General features: G+C 40.0%; 1 protein-coding gene across 1 annotated transcript in view; it reads right to left on the reverse strand.

Moving 5' to 3' along the window:
- The window catches only part of ADGRE1 (adhesion G protein-coupled receptor E1), a 76,519-nt gene that overhangs the window by 23,485 nt on the left and 31,145 nt on the right, over positions 1-21,889 (reverse strand). The window contains exons 7-10 of the mRNA XM_052643222.1: positions 11,703-11,843; positions 11,470-11,616; positions 7,608-7,696; positions 5,968-6,051 (exon numbers count right to left, since the gene is read on the reverse strand). Coding sequence (XP_052499182.1) covers positions 5,968-6,051; positions 7,608-7,696; positions 11,470-11,616; positions 11,703-11,843 — 461 coding nt within the window. The remainder of the gene's footprint in view (positions 1-5,967; positions 6,052-7,607; positions 7,697-11,469; positions 11,617-11,702; positions 11,844-21,889) is intronic.

Raw genomic sequence — 21,889 nt, forward strand, 5'->3', positions numbered from 1 at the left:
GGTTCCATCCCTGGTTGGGAAGCTAAGATTCCACATGTCCCACATCCCACACATCCCTGGTTGAGGAGTTAAGATCCTACACATCATCCTACATTCTTTTTTTTTTTTTTTGGCCAAAAAAAAAAAAAACAAACCCCAAAACATAAGCAATATTGTAACAGATTCAATAAAGACTTTTAAAAAAAATCTTAAAAGAAAAAGAAAGACATTTCCTCAGCCTCTTTTTCCTGATTCAGGAAGCCCTACTGGGGATGCAACTTGGCGTGCAGTAAGTCAGCACTTGTTGCCTTATAAATTACATGTACCCTTTTGACTCAGCAATTTCCCTTCAGGGAATTCCCTCCTTCAAGAAATACTTTAAAATTGTGCAAGGATCTTGTGTAATGATGTTCATCTCAGCATGGTTTTTGATAGCAAAAATCTGGAAAGCCTGAATGTCCAAGCAATTGGTTAAATAAAACATGCTAAAATCAAATCGGTGATTTTGCAAAGCCCTGTCTGCCCAGCAGGTCCACTATCCTTTGGAGGCGCTAGGCTTGGGTAAACTGTAAGAGGGCCAACCTGGATCTGGGAATTGCGATCACAGCTAAGGGGACCAAGCTCTAAAATTCTATAAAGGAGTTCATGAGCTGGAATATTACCCTTAGGTACCTCAGTAACCCTATAAACCACCTAGCCTCCTCACCTCCTAGTGTTGGGGTACCCACTGCCAGCCTGCTTCCTTAGGCCAACTTACCTATGAACACCAGCACCCTCAACATAGCATTTTTATACCGCTTGGGATTCCTCTGGCTTGGGGTGAGAAATAATTGGGAAGAGCTGAGATACGAGCCCTAGGTGTTTGTTCAGTTTTTAAAAAATAAATAAAATTAAATTAAATCATGGGATAGTGTGAAAGTGTTAGTCACTCAGTCATATCTGATTCTTTGTGACCCCAAAGACTGTAGCCCACCGGGCGTCTCTGTCCATGGGATTCTCCAGGCAAGAATACTGGAGTGGGCAGCCATGCCTTTCTCCAGGGGATCTTCCATATACAGGGGAAGCTCCATAGGCAGTTGCTAATAAAAGAATGATATAGCATACCCATATATATTAGCAAGCAGAAAGGTTCATGAGCTATTTTTAAGTAAAGCAAAGTACAGAATCACATTTGTTGTGTTTTATCTGGTTTTGACATTTTCTCATTATATGAGATGTCACCACCGGGGAAATTTGGAAGTTTGCAAAGGATTCTGTCTATTTTTGCAACTTCCTGTGAGTCTACAATTATATTTCCTCTTAAAAATTTTTTTATTTTATATTGGAGTATCATTGAGATCAGCCCTGGGATTTCTTTGGAGGGAATGATGCTGAAGCTGAAACTCCAGTACTTTCACCATCTCATGTGAAGAGTTGACTCATTGGAAAAGACTCTGATGCTGGGAGGGATTGGGGGCAGGAGGAGAAGGGGATGACAGAGGATGAGATGGCTGGATGGCATCACTGACTCGATGGACGTGAGTTTGAGCGAACTCCGGGAGTTGGTGATGGACAGGGAGGCCTGGCGTGCTGCGATTCATGGGGTCGCAAAGAGTCGGACACGACTGAGCGACTGAACTGAACTGAACTGATCATTGATGAATAATATTGTGTTAGTTTCAGATGTACAGTAAAGTGATTCAGTGATACATGTACAAGTATCTATTCTTTTTCAAATTCTTCTCCCATTTAGGTTATTACAGGATATTGAGCAGAGTTTCCTGTTTTCTACAGGGAAAAGCCAGAAACTCTGGCTGTCTATTTTAAGCATAGCATTATGTACATGTCAATTCCAAACCCCCAATCTATATCTCTCCCCACCTATCCCCCCATAACCATAAGTTAGTTCTCTAAGTCTATAAATCTGTTACAGAACCATGTGTTATATTATCTCATTTTGCTTTTAAAACAGCAAGCATTTTAATTTAAACTTTCATATTTATGGTATTTATGTTTCTGGCACTAACTGAGATTTTAAAATAAATATAATTAATACTTATTGTGAACCAAGTATTGGTTATATAAATATTATTTAATTATATATATGTTATATATTATTTTTATTTTATAAAATAATACATATTTATTATATACATTATTTATTTAATAATATATTATTTAATAAATGTTATATATTATATAAAATATATGTGAATGTTCATATATAAATATATTTATATATTATTTTAATATTATTTAATTTCTAATTAAATTAATTATATTTAACTTATATTATATACAGTATATATTATATTATATATAGTATGAAGTGAAGTGAAGTGAAGTCGCTCAGTCGTGTCCGACTCTTTGCGACCCCATGGACTGTAGCCTACTAGGCTCCTCTGTCCGTGGGATTTTCTAGGCAAGAGTACTGGAGTGGATTGCCGTTTCCTTCTCCAGGAGATCTTCCCAACCCAGGAATTGAACCCAGGTCTCCCGCATTGCAGGCAGACACTTTACCATCTGAGCCATATATTGCATTATATCATAATTTATATATTATATTATATATTATTATATATTATATATTTAAATACTATATGAATTGTATATAATATATAATTATATATATAAATAATATATAGTTTTAATATAGCATATGTAAATATTATATAATAATATATAATATATTCTATATAATCATATAGAATATATAATAAAATATAATATATAACACACATATAATATGTATTTTATATTTATATTTTATATTTATTATATTCATATATTGTATATTATTATATATTTTATATTTATATTCTATATATTCTATATATTATATTATATATAATATATTTATATAAAATTTATATTTATATATTATTATATATTTATATTTATATTTTATATATTTTATATATTTTATATCTTATATAAGATATATAAGATATATATGATATATATACTATAAGATATATATTTATATATAAGATATCTTATATATCTTATATAATATAACATAATTTTAATATACATTATAATATAATATTTAATGTATAATATTATGCAATATATATTATATATCATACTATATATGATATATAATACATAATATATATAATTTATATGTAGCATATATATTAAATTATGTATTCTTATATATGATATATTTTATATATAATCTTATGTATTACTTAATTTTCTGATATATTATATATTATTTAATTATTACATATATTATTTAAATATTATATATTGTTTGAATAATATTATATATATTATTTAATTTTATGATAACTATGAAATAGAGGCTACTGCTAATACCACTTTGGATAGGAAAACATGAGTACATATCTTATAGGTAGCAGGACAAAGATTTGAACCTTGGGGATCTGACATCAGAGGTTGGATTCTTAATCACTGTTATAAACCACTCAGTAGGTACTCAATGAATGCTTCAATGTGTGTGTGTGTGTGTGTGTGTGTGTGTGCGTGCATGCGGTGTGGATCTGTTTTCCATGTATTCACAAAGTAAAAAAAGATATGGAAAGATACACATCTAAAGGTTAACATTTGGTTCTGTCTAAGGAACAGAGTTAAGGAAAGAATAGCAATAATTATATTAATATTAATGCTGATACTATTTCTTCGATTGTTGATTATCAATAAGTTGACTATAAAATGTGACCCCAACAAAAAAAAATCAGAAAATAATTCACAACCTTAGAAATGAAGGGAAGAAATTTATTGAATCCAGTCCTATGGTGAAGGAAATTAACAGAAATCTTAGCAGGGAAACCAATTTCTATCTACCCAAATTTGATGATGAGAAGATGAAAAACTTCAGTAAAAACTGAGTCAGAGTGAAACTTGAGAGATGTTTGTCTGGGAAAAATAGAATGTACTGAGTTTTGTAACCATATCCCAAATGAAAGGTATGAATTTGGGGTCCCTCTCCACTGAGGCAGCAGAAGAATCTCAACTAGAATCATCCTGAAAAAGTGTGATTCTCAATTCTGTAGCAGATGAAATATCATCAAAACTCCCTTTGACATTAAATGTATTCATCTTAGCTAGGAAGTTTATTTTATATCTTCAGAAAAGAAAAAAATGGCAGGCAGGCTAAAACTCCATAATAGTGAAATATGTGTGTTAATTTTAGGACATCTTTTAATCTTTTGGCTTAATGTGGAAATCTGTCCCTTAATGGTTGGAACAATTTGATGTATTAGAGAAGGAAACCAACCAGATGATTTCATGCCAAAAAGCAATTAGACTTGTGATTTTTATCTGAACAATTTAAGAGAATAATTTTAAGATTGACATACTGCATTGCACATTTTAAAAACCTGAATTATTATACTCATATGTGTGGTTAATTGGATTTATAAATCCTTTAAGAGCATAGTAAGGGCTTCTCAGGTGGTGCTAGTGGTAAAGAACCCGCCTGCCAACGCAGAAGACATAAGAGATGCGGGTTCGATCAGGAAGATCCCCTGGAGGAGGAGATGGTAACCCATTCCAGTATTCTTACCTGGGGAATTCCATGGACAGGGGAATCTGGCGGGCTATACTCCAAAGGGTTGCAAAGAGTTGGACATGACTGAAGCGACTTGGCACACATGACATGTAAGGGTATAGTAAACTTGCCTTAGGTTTGTAAATCTTCACTCAGTACTTAAAATTTGGGGAGAAATGAGAATATATCTAAACATGGTAGAAAATGTTTGCAGGAATTTAAATAAGTTTGTTGAAAGGGCTCATTTTTTATACAAATTTAATCTAAAAACTCCATGAATGAATATATACTTCATGAATAAATGTTATACTAATTAATTTAAAATTCACCAGAATACAAATGAAAGTGTTATTCTTATTTTCATTTAGATTTATCAATGAAATAACAACAACCATTAGTTGCAACTTAAAGACTTAATAGAAATTAATGTTTAATATCTGCAAATGTAGGGAACTATATTCAGTATCCTATGATAAATCCATAATGGAAAAGAATATTTTTTAAAATGTATATATGTGTGTAACTGAATCACTTTGCTGTATGACAGAAATTAACACAACACTGTAAACCAACTATATATCAACAAAAAGATCTAAATAAAATCTGCAACTACAATGATCTAGTCATTCCACTTCTAGGTATTTACCCTGGAGAAATGAAAATTCAGATTCACACAAACACACACACACACACACACAAATGTTTATCGTAGCTCTATTGATAATCACCAAAAGTTGAAGTGGGGGTGGAGGAATGAAGAGATCTTGGTCAGGTGGAAACAATTAAAATATCCTTCAAAGATGAGTGGATAAACCTGCTGTGGTCCACCCAGAAAAAGGGATACTACTCAGCCACAAAAAGGAGTGAAGCATTAACACATGCTACAAAGTGGATGAAACTTGAAAACACAGTGCTTACTGAGAGAAGCGAGACTCTAAAGGCCACTTATTGTGTGATTCCGTTTGCAAAACATTCTTGAAAAGATAAAACTAAAATGATAGAGAACAGATCAGGAATTCACAGGAGCTAATGGTGAAGGGATTGAATACATGGCTATACAGGGGAAACCCAAGGAACTTCTTCAATGGTCCAGTGGTTAAGACTCTGCACTTCCACTGCCAGGGGTGCAGGTTTGATCCTTGGTTGGGGAACTAGGATCCCACATGCCATGCAGCCAAAAAAAATTTTTTTTAAATTTTTTAAGTAAAAAAAAAAAAAGGAAAACCATGGAAGTTGTTGCGGGAGAGGGATGGAACAGTTCTATTGTCTAATTGTGGGTGGTAATTACACAAACCTACTCAGGTAATAAACCCCACAAAACTGTACAGAAAAAAGGCAATTTTTCTGCATGTTAATTTTTCAAACCTTACAGCTGGAGTAGATTAAATGTTGACTCACAACTGTTTTATGCTAAAGAGGATGTTCTACACCCAAGGTATCCCCCAAGATGTTCAAAACTCAAAACACAATTGCAAAGACTTCAGTGTTACCTTCAGAGAGACGACGGTGGTTTTGTTTTTACAGACATTGTCCAGAACGCTGAGGGTGTCATTCATCAGCGCACAAAAGGAAACCTGTATCCAAGCAGGAAGAGCATCTGTGAGCATTGAACAAGCATGAAATGCACAACCTGATGGGGGTGGTCTTGAATTCCTGGGTGTCATGAGGTTATAGTATTCTCAGGAAAATAAAAACTCACCCTCAGTCAGAATTGGAATCACAGCACCTTTCTCTCCCATAAGTAAGAAAAGAAACCATCAACCAACAGCAAAACTATTGAGTGGGGTAACAAGACAGAAGTTCCAATATTTTAGCCACCTGATGTGAACAGCCGACTCATTGGAAAAGACCCTGATGATGGGAACGATTGAAGGCAGGAGGTGAAGGGGGTGACAGAGGATGAGATGGTTGGATGTCATTATTGACTCAATGGACATGAGTTTGAACAAACTCCAGGAGATAGTAAAGAAGTGAAGAAGTGCAGAACCTGTGTGCTGCAGTTCATGGAGTCGCAAAGAGTCTGACACGACTAAGTGACTGAACAACAAGAACAAAAACAGACAGAAAATGTGTGGGAAAAAAACCAGTGGTCCAATTGGAATATAATTCAGCTATGAAAAGGACTGAAGCACTGATATTCCCTACAACATGGTTGGGCCTTGAGAGCATGATGCAGTGAGAGAAGCCAGACACAGAAGACCACATAGTATGTGATTTCATTTATATGAAATATCCAGAATGAACAAGTCTATAGAGATAGAAATTAGATCACTGTTTTTGGGGGGTTGAGGACAGGAGGGAAGACAGAGTAACTGCTAATGGGCATATAGGGTTTATTTTGGTGGTGATGAAAAGCTTTGGAGATAGAAGTGGTGTTTTCACACCACTGTGAGTGTACTAAATGCCTCTGAATTGTACGCTTTAAAATGATAAATTTTATGTGATATTTCACAATTAAAAAAAAAACAGCTGTGGTCTGAAGTACACCGGAATTCCAAAGCTAATTTATAAGTTTATATTTAATATAGTGATATCAATTTCTGAAAATGCTTCTGGAATCTTTACTCACTAGAATGACTTCATTAGAAAATCAAGATATCCAGATTCCTCTTTGCCTGGCTTGGAGGCTGTGTATCATCCATTCCACATCAGACAGATGCAGCAATACACCTCACAAAAAGTGAGACTCCAACATTCTTACTTGTTTGAGTAAATGAATTCCCAAGTTTTAGAAAGGCAAATGTCCTTCCTTTCCAGCTTTACTTGAAGCTAGGTATAAGCAAAAGTGATACAGGTCATATGCTTAAATGGAAGGACTGTGCCTTTCACTTGCTCTTCTCCCCTGCCCACCAACTGGAATGCAAACTTGATGGCAGGAGCTGCAGCAGCCATTTTGGGCCACAATAAGGGAGTCTTGTGTTGATGATGGAAGAGCCATCATCCATGGTATTATGGAGCCATCATGTCAGATCTCAGCAGCTTACATTCAGATTGCTACAAAGAGAGAAATACACATCTATCTGGTCTAGGCCATGATAATTTTTGTCTTAGTAAAAGCTGCAGGACAACATCCTACCTAAGTGCCTTCTGGGAAAAACCTCTAAAACTAGGAACCTTCAAAAATACTTACATATTTAGGCTCCTCTGCTGCTCCCACATGGCATAACTGGACCTGCATGTTGTTGCCTATCACATCATCTTTACACTTGAAGGGAATCCCTCCTAAGAAAACAAAAGCAACCAAATCAAACTTAACCCCAACAAGTCTGCGTTCATCATCCCCTGCATGAAATCCATCCATTGCCATGTTATACAATACAACTGTGAAAATGAACAAATTATAGCTACACACTACAGCAGTGATTCTGAGAAGCATGATAGCAAGTGAAGAAAGCAAGTCAGAAAAAACTATACATAATACAATACCATTTTTATAAAGCTCCAAAGCAAACCATACTAAACAAGGAATGTTTAGAGAGGGAATATTTTAAGTTCAGGAATTACAAAGTTCCAAGTGGGCCTCTCTTCAGAGGACTCAGGGATATGCATTGGCATTGCTGATGTTCTAGTTCTTAAGTTGCTAAGGACTTAAGATATACTCATTTTATTATTATACCCCTTTGCCTCCATATAAGTTATCTATACTTTTACAACATCAAATAGTCCATAACTTTAAAATTTTTAAACCTTTCAAAGTTCCCTGTGGTTCTCAGCAAAAAGACTACAAAATTCTTTACACGGCACACAAGTCCTGTAGAAGCTGACTTATGCCCACATCCTCAGATGAAGTAAATGCCATTTCCCATGCCCTCCTCACTTTGCATTAGGCTCAGGGCCTTTGCACATGCTATCATTTGGAGCACCATGATCTCTGCTCTTCATCTAAATAATCTGCACTCTTCCTTCAAATTTCTGTTTAAATGGCACTTCACAGAGCATATTAAATATCCCACTACACAATGCACAACAAAGTGCACTGCAATTTTTCAATTATCACACTCATTGTGGTTATTAAATAATAATGCATGTGCTCCCTTCCCTAGACTATAAGCTCCATGAGGGTAGCTATCATGTCTGTCTTCAGTTCAGTTCAGTCACTCAGTCGTGTCTGACTCTTTGTGACCCCATGAATTGCAGCACGCCAGGCCTCCCTGTCCATCACCCACTCCCAGAGTTCACTCAGACTCACATCCATCGAGTCAGTGATGCCATCCAGCCATCTCATCCTCCGTCATCCCCTTCTCCTCCTGCCCCCAATCCCTCCCAGCATCAGAGTCTTTTCCAACGAGTCAACTCTTTGCATGAGGTGGCCAAAATACTGGAGTTTCAGCTTTAGCATCATTCTTCCAAAGAACACTTAGGACTGATCTCCTTTAGAAAGGACTGGTTGGCTCTCCTTGTAGTTCAAGGGACTCTCAAGAGTCTTCTCCAACACCACAGTTCAAAAGCATCAATTCTTCAGTGCTCAGCTTTCTTCACAGTCCAACTCTCACATCCATACATGACCACTGGAAAAACCATAGCCTTGACTAGACGGACCTTTGTTGGCAAAGTAATGTCTCTGCTTTTCAATATGCTATCTAGGTTGGTCAGAACTTTTCTTCCAAGGAGTAAGTGTCTTTTAATTTCATGGCTGCAGTCACCATCTGCAGTGATTTTGGAGCCCCCAAAAATAAAGTCTGGCACTGTTTCCACTGTTTCCCCATCTATTTCCCATGAAGTGATGGGACAAGATTCCGTGATCTTCGTTTTCTGAATGTTGAGCTTTAAGCCAACTTTTCCACTCTCCTCTTTCACTTTCATCAAGAGGCTTTTTAGCTCCTCTTCACTTTCTACCATAAGGGTGGTGTCATCTGCATATCTGAGGTTATTGATATTTCTCCTGGCAATCTTGATTCCAGCTTGTGCTTCTTCCAGCCCAGTGTTTCTCATGATGTACTCTGCATAGAAGTTAAAGAAGCAGGGTGACAATATACAGCCTTGACGTACTCCTTTTCCTATTTGGAACCAGTCTGTCGTTCCATGTCCACTTCTAACTGTTGCTTCCTGACCTGCATATAGGTTTCTCAAGAGGCAGGTCAGGTGGTCTGGTATTCCCATCTCTTTCAGAATTTTCCACAGTTTGTTGGAAGTCAAAGGCTTTGGCATAGTCAATAAAGCAGAAATAGATGTTTTTCTGGAACTTGCTTGCTTTTCTGATGATCCAGTGGATGTTGGCAATTTGATCTCTGGTTCCTTTGCCTTTTCTAAAACCAGCTTGAACATCTGGAAGTTCACAGTTCACATATTGCTAAAGCCTGTCTTGGAGAATTTTGAGCATTACTTTACTAGCGAGTGAGATGAGTGCAATTGTGTGGTAGTTTGAGCATTCTTTGGCATTGCCTTTCTTTGGGATTGGAATGAAAACTGACCTTTTCCAATCCTGTGGCCACTGCTGAGTTTTCCAAACTTGCTGGCATATTGAGTGCAGCACTTTCACAGCATCATCTTTCAGGATTTGAAATAGCTCCACTGGAATTTCATCACCTACACTAGCTTTGTTTGTAGTGATGCTTTCTAAGGCCCACTTCACTTCACATTCCAGGATGTCTGGCTCTAGGTGAGTGATCACACCATCATGATTATCTTGGTCTTGAAGATCTTTTTGTACAGTTCTTCTATGTATTCTTGCCACCTCTTCTTAATATCTTCTGCTTCTGTTAGGTCCAGACCATTTCTGTCCTTTATTGAGCCCATCTTTGCATGAAATGTTCCATGTTCCCTTGGTATCTCTAATTTTCTTGAAGAGATCTCTAGTCTTTCCCATTCTGTTGTTTTCCTCTATTTCTTTGCACTGATTGCTGAGGAAGGCTTTCTTATCTCTTCTTGCTATTCTTTGGAACTCTGCATTCAGTTGCTTATATATTTCCTTTTCTTCTTTGCTTTTCACTTCTCTTCTTTTCACAGCTATTTGTAAGGCCTCCCCAGGCAGCCATTTTGCTTTTTTTGCATTTCTTTTCCATGGGGATGGTCTTGATCCCTGTCCCCTGTACAATGTCACGAACCTCAGTCCATAGTTCATCAGGCACTCTATCTATCAGATCTAGGCCCTTAAATCTATTTCTCACTTCCACTGTATAATCATAAGGGATTTGATCTAGGTCATACCTGAATGGTCTAGTGGTTTTCCCTACTTTCCTCAATTTCAGCCTGAATTTGACAATAAGGAGTTCATGATCTGAGCCACAGTCAGCTCCTGGTCTTGTTTTTGTTGACTCTTTAAAGCTTCTCCATCTTTGGCTGCAAAGAATATAATCAATCTGATTTTGGTGTTGACCATCTGGGGATGTCCATGTGTAGAGTCTTCTCTTGTGTTGTTGGAAGAGGGTGTTTGCTATGACCAGTACGTTCTCTTGGCAAAGCTCTATTAGTCTTTGCCCTGCTTCATTCCGCATTCCAAGGCCAAATTTACCTGTTACTCCAGGTGTTTCTTGACTTCCTACTTTTGCATTCCAGTCCCCTATACTGAAAAGGACATGTTTTTTGGGTGTTAGTTCTAAAAGGTCTTGTAGGTCTTCATAGAACTATTCAACTTCAGCTTCTTCAGCATTACTGGCTGGGGCATAGACTTGGATTACTGTGATATTGAATAGTTTGCCTTGGAAACGAACAGAGATCATTCTGTCATTTTTGAGATTGCATCCAAGTACTGCATTTTGGACTCTTTTGTTGACCATGATGGCTACTCCACTTCTTCTAAGGGATTCTTGCCTGCAGTAGTAGATATTAAATCCTGAGGACATAGTGCAGGGGACTGTTGAATTCATTAATTAGCAGTTGCTCCAAAAATACTTTATCAAATGAGTGATTAATGAATGAACAAGTGAACAGAAAATAAGAGAATATGTAGATAAAGTAAAAAAAAATAGGAAAATCCACAGAATGAGAAGAAGTGAGAATTCTACAAAGCAAGACACAGATTCCATTGCCAAGACATGTAAGGAGATTATTACTTTGGCAGCTGAAGTTGCCATGTTTCCAGGAGCCTTCTGGATTGGGATGAAAACCTACAATGCAGCCACAGCTGTAGGAGCCCAGGGTGTTGGTGCAGACAGAATTTGGGCCACATCGTGAGGGATCCTGAAGGCACTCGTCGATATCTGCAAAAAAACTCGAAGATATAAAACAGTGCAGAGGAGTAAGGATATAGTTCTTTCCAAGGAGGTCCAGCAAACTTCCTACTCACCTATGCAGTCTGCCTTTTGATCTTTGGAGTTGAGTTGTCCATTGCTTGGTGCAAAGCCAGGGTGGCAGGTGCAAAAATAGCTCCCAGGGGTGTTGGTGCATGTCCCATTGAAAAGGCACCTGTCAAGGCACTCATCAACATCTGTGGAGTAGAGACCAGGCATGATGCAGGATGGGTCACCAAGCCAATGAAAATCATGCTTCCCCTTTCAAAGCAGAGGGTGCACATGTGCTCTGTTGCTTCAGTCGTGTTCAACTCTTTGTGACCCTGTGGACTATAGCCCACCAGGCTCCTCTGTCCATGGGATTCTCTAGGGGAGAATGCTGGAGTGGGTTGCCATGTTTTCCTCCAGGGGATCTTCCGCACCCAGGGATGGAATGCACATCGCCTGCACCTCCTGCATTGCAGGCAGATTCTTTAACACTGAGCCACCAGGGAAGCCCCTCAAAGCACAGAGTTCTTGCTAAAACATAACAGCCCAACCAGGGACTACATTTCCCAGAATCCTCTGCAGCTAGATGGGATCAAGTGACTAGCTTTCACTTATAGAATGTGAAGGAGTATGATGTGTAACTTCTGAGCCAAGGGGTTAAGAAGTTGCTGTACCTTTTCTCTTTTTCCCCACTACTGACTGTAACCAGAAATTTCTTTTTAAAATCTTCTGGCCACGCCCACATGGCTTAAGTGGTACCTTAGTCCCCTGACCAAGGATGGAACTTGCACCCCTTACATTGAGAGCACGGAGTCTTAACCACTGGGCCACCAGGGAAGTTCCTAGAACCAGGAATTCTAATGTCTTAAGGGATAGAAGAACCAAGAGATACAAAGAGACTGGTTCCCTATATCACTCCATGGAGGAAAGTTGCCCCTCGGCCAAGTATATCTGTATTGGATTGGTGTGAGAGTAAGAAATCTCTATTTTGTTGATCTAGTGGTTCTCAACTGAGGGACCTTGGGCAATGTCTGGAGAAATTTTTAGTGGTCACTTGGATCCAATGGGTAGAGACCAAAAACCCTGCCAAATATCCTATAATGCACAGGTTAGCAGCCCCGACACACAACAAAGAGCTATCCAGCTCCTAAAGTCAATAGTACCAAAGTTGAGGAACCCTGGCCATATAACCAATGTCCCTCTGAGAGTTTCTGAGCCAGCTGGAGTGCTCTGAGGAAGCCCAAGGAGCCATGAGGAAAAGTCCATAAGGAAAACTGAAGGGCCAGCTGAACTCCCAGCCAGAGGCCATTGCCAACTACCAGCCATGTAAGCAAGGTTATTTTGGACCTGCCAACCATGGTAGGGCCCCAAAAAAACTGTATGGTCAACCCACAGAATCATGGGCAAAGACAAGTGACTGGGGACTTCCCTAGTGGTCCAGTAGTTAAGAATATATCTTCCAAAACAGGGGACATAGGTTCAATCCTTGGTTGGGGAACTAAGTTTTCAAATGCCATGGAGCAACTAAGCCTGCAAGCCCCAACGAAAGATCCCATGTACCACAACAAGACCCAAAGTACCCAAATAAATAAATACTTTTTTTAAAAGAACAAATGACTGTTTTGATAAGTCACCATGTTTCAGGGTAGTTTGACACCCACTGAGAAGTCCCCAAAATGGCTGGAAGAGTTACCTGCACACTTGAAAGCCTCAGGCTTTTCAGGGCTCCACACTCCAGGTGAAAAGAACCCTGGCAAGCAGGAGCAACTGTATTTTCCTGGGATGTTGGTGCAGACAGAATTGGGACCACAAAGAGTTGAGTTCCTGGAACATTCGTCCACATCTAAGCAGAAAATCAAAATGCAGAAGAATGATGAGAGTACAGTAGCAGTTCACAGCCCCATCACTGGCTAAAGCCAATGGGTTTCCCTGACTCCTTCAGGCTCACCTTCTTAAATTCATTTGTGTCACTACGAAAAGAAAGCATTTAGAGACGTGTGTGTGACCCATGCAAATCTTCTGATAAGGATCCCCCACAGCTCAGGACAAAATCCACACTCCTCATTAGAACATGTAAGACCCTGAGAGTCTGTTCTCAGCTGAGCTCATCTTTTCCTTTCTTTTTTTTTTCCTAAGTTGTTTTTTTTTTTTGTTTTTTTTTTTAATGTGGACCAAGTCTTCCCTAGTGGGTCAGTGGTAAAGAATCTGCCTGCCAAAGCAGGACACATGAGTTCGATCCTTCGATCCAGAAGATTCCCTGGAGAAGGAAATGGCAACCCAGTCCTGTATTCTTGCCTGCATAATCCCATGGACAGGGAAGTCTACAAGTCCATGGGGTCGCAAAAGAATCAGACATGACTTAGCGACCAAACATTATTTTAAAGTTTTTACTGAATTTGTTACAATTTTGCTTCTGTTTTATGTTTTGGGATTTTGGCTGTGAGGCAAGTGGGATCTTAACTCCCCAGCCAGGGGCCAAACCTTTTCTCACTGCATTGGAAGGTGAAGTCTTAGCCACTGGACTGCCAGGGAAGTCTCTCATATTTTGCTTCTAATGCCTTCATAATTCATGATTCAAATTCATCGATTACCTGTCGGTTCATGAGGCTCATTCTCTCTCACCTGTGTTCCCTCAGCCTCAAATTCATCAGTCCCCTCTTTTGTTAATGAATTTCAATTCCTTTCCAAGGAATCACTATATCCAGGTGGAGGGGTAGAGAGCATGGATGTCATGAGTTCAAAGCCTGGCTCTGATCCTTATAATCTGTGTGTTACTGGATATTATGGAGTGAATTATGTCTCTCCAAAATTCACAAGTTGAAGCCCTCCTCTCCCCCAGTGGGATGGCATTTGGATGTGGTTAACAATTAGCTTTAGATAAGATCTTGAGTGTGAAGCTCTCGTGATGGGATTAATGCCCTAAAAAGAAGAGGAAGAGGGACTTTCCTGATGGTCCAGTGGTTAAGAATCTGCCCTGCAATGCAGGGGATGGAGGTTCAATGCCTGGTCAGGGAGTTAATATCCAACGTGCCATGGAGCAACTAAGCCCTCACACCACAACTACTGAGCATGTGTACCACAACTAATGACTCCATGCACCACAAGGAAGACTATGAGTGCCACAATTAAGACACAACACAGCAAAATAAATATGATGCAACCATGTGTAAAAAAGAAATACATGTTATACTTTTGAAAAAAAGAGGTAAAACACAAGAGCTCTTTCTCTCTCTCTGCTGTGTGGGGACACAGCAAGAATGCAGCTGTGTACAAGACAGGAAGAGAGCTCTCTCCAGAACCCTAACATGTTGATACTTAATCTTGGACCTCCAGCATCCAAAACTATGAGATAATAAATCTCTGTTGGTGAAGCCCCCACCCTCAATCTATGGTACCTTGTTATGGCAGTCTGAACTAATACACTGGATAAGAAAATTCATCTCTCTGTGTCTCTGTTTCCTCATCTTTGAAATGAAAGCAATAATAGAACCCACCCAATTGAGTTCAGAGGAAATAAGATGATGAGATCAAACCAGTCAATCTTAAAGGAAATCAACCCTCAATATTCATTGGAAGGACTGATGCTGAAACTGAAGCTCCAACACTTTGGCCACCTGATGTGAAGGGCCACCTAATCAGAAAAGATCCTGATGCTGGGAAAGATTGAGGGCAGAAGAAGGGGACAATAGAGGACGAGATGGTTGGATGGCATCACCGACTCAATGGACATGAGTTTGAGCAAACTATGGGACATAGTGAAAAACAGGGAAGTCTGGCATGCTGCAGTCCTCGAAGAGACAGACATGACTTAGTGACTGAACAACAATAAGTATCTTTAAATACTCAGAATGGAATCTGGGGCAGAGCAAATATTACAGACGTATTCACTAGCTAACATAAAAAATGCACTGCAAACGTGTTGCGCTTTCTTTATGGCAGGCAATGAGGAAAATCTTTATAGGCATCCACTTCATGAAAGCTCACAGCAGCCCTATGAATTGCAAACTAATATTCCCATTTTTCAGAGGAGAAAACTGAGGCTTCAAAACTGTGAAAAATCACATATCTTATGAAAAGCACAACTGCGATTTAAATCCACGTTCTGTCTGGCTCTGGTGTTTTTACATGACAGCTTTCCAAGCTGTCTTGAGTCTCAGAGACTGGGAATTTGAGGATTAAGTTGATATCTGTCCTGCACAAGCCCATCCTGAGATGCTAGTGTTTGCAACCTGATTCAGAGGCAAAAGGGCATGGTGGTTGGGGTATGAAGTCACACTGGGAAGAGCTGAATCTTAACTCTCTTATTTCCTTTCTATTTGACCTTGGTGATTCCATCACAATGGAGGCTGTTCCTCATCTGTAAGATGGGTATAAAATACCATTGTACCATCAATTTGTTGGGAGGACTGAACGAACACATGTTTGGAAGAGCTTAGTGTCTTGGCTGGTATCCTGCCTCCACACCACTGCACCTACTGTTTCCTCTTCCTAGAACACCCTTCCCCAGACACCCAGTATCTCACTCCCTCAGGTCTTATATCAAAAATCAACTTCTCAGCATGACCTCTCCCTACCACTCTATTAAAACAACAGCATCACCCTCATGTATTCCCTATTCACCTTTCCTTGAACTATTCTTGACACACAAGATTTTCCTGCATGCATTTTGTTGTTACCTTCCTCTCCCCACATTTTAAGATAAGTTCCAGGAGAACAAGTAATTTTTACCTGCGTTACTCACTGCTGTATCCTTCATCGCTAGAATAATGCTTGGCATATACTAGGTGCTCAAGAAGTATTTGTAGAATGAATGCATGAATGAATGATTGACTATTGGCTTCAGCTCTACAGACAAGGGCTTTGGACTCAGCTGAGACCCACTTCAACTTCTTCCCCACCACTGCTGTCTTTGCAAACAGATTGGACTTGATTCTTCACTTACCTTCACATGTCTCTCTTGGTCCCTGGAAATTCTTCTTTCCACTTCTGGATTCATATCCTGTGTTGCAGACACAAGAGTAGCTTCCAAGACTGTTGTGGCAAGTCGAATGCTCTGGGCAGCTTCTGGGATTGGCACATTCATCCACATCTGGTGAGTAGAAATCAAAGCCATGTCAAAGAAGAAGAAATGGTAAAGATGGGACACTACAAACAGGAGATTATCTCCACTTGACCCTCCCCAATATCCAGAGTTTCCCCTTCTCCCTAACCTCACTTTAAGTTAGGCACGGCCATGAGAATACATTCTGACCAATTATATGCACACAAAAGGTAACAAATAGTTTCAAACCATAATGATCATAGATTGTATAAATGGCTGTCATGTTCTACTCCTCCCTATGTCCAACCTTGGCATGAGGCTTGTGCCATACAATGTGACATTGCCACTCATCTCTCTAACGTGTGGAGTTTGATTCTGCAGCCCTTCACTCTACCTGGCTCTATGACTAGCACTAGCCAATAGATACAGCAGAAGCAGCGTGGTGGCACTTCCAAACAAACCTCAAGAAACCTATTTCTGCTCATTCTTTGGGTCCCTTGCCTTTGTCACATGAACAAACTCCAGGATAGTAAGAAAAAGACAAAGTGAAAGAGACACAGATCATCCTAGATGAGCTGCAGATGTATGAGGCAGCCCAGCCAAGATCATCAAAGCTGACACACAGCTGACCACAAACACATGAACTAGCCCAGTGGAGACCTAAAGAACTGACCAGAGCAGAGCCCAACCTAAACTTCCAACATGTGGAGTTAAGAAATAAACAAATGGTGGGTAGTTTTAGCCACTAACTTCTGGGGTCATTTGTTACTCAGCAATAGCTAACTGCTACAAATAGATCAGAAGTGTCAGAGATGATTTCAAAATATCTCTAACTCCAAGCCAAGGGAATATGTTGAGGGTTTGATCGTTCTATGCCTTGCTTATGGAATCACCCTCCCTTCAGATAATTAATAATGCTGCAGGAAGCAGACTCAGGAATTGAAGCCCATATCTCTTGGTGACAGTATTCTGGTTGCAGTGTGCAGAATAGATTTGAGAAAGCAACACTAGAAAAATGGAGAGACTAGTGAGGAGGCCACTGTAATAACGATGGAACTTAAACCAAGGATGGAAAAGAGTGGAGAGATTCAAGACATATTTAGCAGGTAGATTGCCCAAAACACAATGACCGATTTAATATGGAAGGGAAAGGAATATCAAGAATAACTCTCAGATCTTCATACAAATACCTTTCAAGAAAAAAATTCTGAATTTTGGATCTGAGCTTTCCCCAGGACAGAATTTATCTCAGTGCTAATGACACATGGGACCAGATTATTCTTGGTTGTGGGGAGGCTGTGATGTGCATTGGAGGATGCTTAACAGGATCTCTGGTCTCTACCCAGAGACTGACCAGTTGATTAACACAAACTACCCGCCAACATCACCAGAACGGAAAACCAAAACTATCTCCAGATACTGTCATATCTCCCACCAGTGAAGTGTAAATCAGGCTAGAGCTTGAGCCATGAAGTATTCTCAAGTATTGCCTGAGCCACAGCTTAACTCATAGATGACACTCAACAGAGTTCAAATTCAGCTTCTTTCACTTCATAGCTGTGTATCCTTGGATAAATGACTTTACCTCTCTGAGCCTCAAGTGGATCATTAGGAACGTAATCTTTACCTAATAGGAACATCAAATAAAATTCTTAATTAACTGAGTAGCTAAAAAACAAGATCAAGTTCTCTATACTTTCACAGATGAGGTTTTTAGAGGTGAATCCAACATGACAGCTGTAGCGGTAGCTTCCCAAAGAGTTGGTGCACTCAGAATGCTCTGGGCAGACCCCATGCAAGAGGCATTCATTAATGTCCGAGAAACAGTGGAGGAGAGTGAGCAGACCAAAGATTAGGTGTCTAAGTTTAGCACACCATGTACTCAACTCAATAGGAGTTGTCTACCAAAGACCCAAGCCTGAGTCTGAGCACATTACCTGTGCAGGTAAAATGACCTGACTTTCCAGGGATCCAATTATTTCCAGTGGGAGAAGAGAAACCAGTCAAACAGCTGCACTCATACCTTCCTGGCAGGTTTCTACAGATTGAGTTAGGACCACAAGTTGGGGCCCTTTGAGAACATTCGTCTATATCTGAAGAGAAAGAGAGACAGAGTTACAAATTTTCTTCATCTTGAGAAATAGTTTGTATTTTCCAAAGATAGTTGAACCAATGTCTTTCATTCCTAATGCCATTAATTCAATGTCCTTTCTTTGATACTCCTTCCATCAACCAATGAGACTTATATTTCTTCCCCTTGAATCTGAGCATGCGTGTGACTGTGGTAGTGGTGACACTAGGTCATAAAAATACCATGCCAAGTCATCACAATATCACACACTTCCACCTGGTTCTCTTGAGATGCCCATGCTTGACTCAGCTGCCATACTGTGAGGAAGCTCAACTAGCCATGCTCTCATGGAGAAGAACTTAGACCTCCAGCTTACAACTCTGGCAGAGCTGCCAGCCAAAAGCCAGCACCACCTTCACCTTGTGAATGAGCCGCTTGCAACGTGGATCCCCTAGCCCTCAGTTGAACCAACACAACTGTCACTGCATGGAAGAATGTCAAGCCATCAGCAGCAAACTCAGCCCAAATACATGATTGTATTTTTTTTCTTGTCTGATTCTCTCACCATAAGAAGTTCCAGTAGAATAAATGTTTTTTCTGTATTGTCACAGTTTCCTCCATCCCTAGAATAATGCTTGGCATACAGTAGGTGCTCAACAAGTGTTTGTTGAATGAACGCATGAATGGATGAATTGGCTTCAGTTCTGCAGACAAGACTGTGAACTCAGCTGAGAGCTACCTCAAATTTTAACTCTTCATCCAACACAGCTGTCTATCCAAACAAATTGGATTTGATTCCCCAGAAACCCCTGCACCTACCTTGACATGTCTCCCCTGGTCCCTGGAAACTCTTCTTTCCACTTCTGGATATATATCCTGAGTTGCAGACACAAGAGTAGTTTCCAAGACTGTTGTGGCAAGTCGAATGCTCTGGGCAACTTCTGGGATTGGCACATTCGTCCACATCTGGTGAGTAGAAATGAAAACCCAGATCAAGGCAGAGGAAGAAGCAAGGACAGGGGACTGCAAACAGGAGATTCACTCCACCTGTTTGCCACCTGATGCTCCTAAATACCCAGACTTTCCCCTTCTTCAAAACTTCACTTGCAGTGAGGCATGACGTGAGAATAAATTCTGGCCAACTGTATGCACACACAAAACGGTGGCAAATACTTTCAAGCCATAATGATCATTGATTGCAGAAATGGCTGTCATCATTTTCTCCTCCCTGTGTCCACACCTTGGGATGAGATTCGTGCTACACAATGCAACCTTGTCACTCTTCTCTTTAAGATGTGGGGTTTGGTTCACCAGCTCTTCACTCTCTCTGGTTCTGTGACTTGCTTTGAACCAATAAGTACAGCAGAAGTAAAGTGGTGAAACTTCCAAACTTACACCTCAAGAAGTCTATTTGTTTCTGCTTATACACTGGGCCCCTTGCCTCTACAATATGAACAAACCCCAGGCTAACAATAAAAGAGACAAAGTAGAAGAGAGATGGAACATCCCAGATGATTCCCAGATATGTGAGAGAGCCCAGCCAAGACCAGCAAAGCTGACACACAACTGACCACAAACACAGGAACAAGCCCAGTCGACACTTAAAGAACTGACCAGCAGAGCCCAACTCTAAGTGCCAACACATGGTCAAGACACAAAGAAATGGTGTTTGTTTCAGCCACTAACCTCTGGGATGATGTATTACTCAGCAATAGCTAACTGCTACAAATAGACCAGAAACATCAGAGATGACATCACATATCTCCATCAAAATCAGGTAGAAAATCATCATCTCTACCTCATAGCATCATCATATGAAGTTCTTAATTAACTGAATAGCTAAAGAAGATCAGATTCTCCACACATTCACTGACTGAGGATGTTAGAGCTGAATTGAACTTGGCAGCTGCAATGGTAGCTTAACAGTTGGTGCACTCAGAATGCTCTGGGAAGACCCCACTGGAAAGGCGCTCATTAAGCTCAGAGGAGCAGTGGAGAAGAGTGAGCAGATAAAGATTAGGTGTCTAAGGTAAGAACACATATGTGTGCATGCGTGCTAAGTCACTTTAGTCGTGTCTGATCCCTGTGACCGTATGGGCTGTAGCTCACCAGGCTACTCTGTCCGTGGGATTCTCCAGGCAAGAATACTGGAGTGGGTAGCCATGCCCTTCTCAATGGGATCTTCCTGACCCAGGGATCAAACATGTGTCTCCTGCATTTGTAGGCCGGTTCTTTAGCACCTGGGAAGCCCCCAGGAAATGTATGCACCCAACACAATTTCAGCTGTATACAAAAGACCCATGCCTGAGAGCCTGATCACATTACCTGTACAGGTGAAATGACCTGGCTTTCCAGGAATCCAATTATTTCCAGAGACAGAGTTACAAAGTTTCTTCATCTTGGGAAATAGTTTGTATTTTCCAAAGATGGTTGGAACAATGTCTTTCATTCCTAATGCCTTTAATTCAATGTCCTTTCTTTGATACTCCTTCCATCAACAAATGAGATTTATATTTCCTCCCCTTGAATCTCATCATGCGTGTGACTGTGGTGGTGGTGACACTAGGTCATAAAAATACCATGCCAAGTCATCACAATATCATATACTTCCACCTGGTTCTCTTGAGATGCCCATGCTTGACTCAGCTGCCATAGTGTTTGGAAGCTCAACTAGCCATGAAAATAAACAGCTCTCATTGAGAAGGCAATGGAAACCCACTCTAGTACTCTTGCTTGGAAAATGCCATGGACAGAGGAACCTGGGTGGTGCAGTCCATGGGGTCGCACAGAGTCGGACATGACTGAAGTGACTTAGCAGCATGGAGAAGAACTTAGACTTCCAGCTTACAACTCTGGCAGAGCTCCCAGCCAACAGCCAGCACCTCCTTCAACTTGTGAGTGAGCCCCTTTCAACGTGGATCCTCTAGCCCTCATTTGAGCGAACACAACTGTCACTGCATGGAAGAATGTCAAGCCATCAGCAGCAAACTCAGCCCAAATACATGATTGTATTTTGTTTCTTGTCTGATTCTCTCACCATGATGAGAAGTTCCAGTAGGATAAATATTTTTTTCTGTGTTATCACAGTACCCTCCATCCCTAGAATAATGCTTGGCATACAGTAGGTGCTCAAGATGTGTTTG

The sequence above is a fragment of the Budorcas taxicolor genome, chromosome 7 (assembly GCF_023091745.1).
Source record: "Budorcas taxicolor isolate Tak-1 chromosome 7, Takin1.1, whole genome shotgun sequence".
NCBI classification, from domain to species: domain Eukaryota; kingdom Metazoa; phylum Chordata; class Mammalia; order Artiodactyla; family Bovidae; genus Budorcas; species Budorcas taxicolor.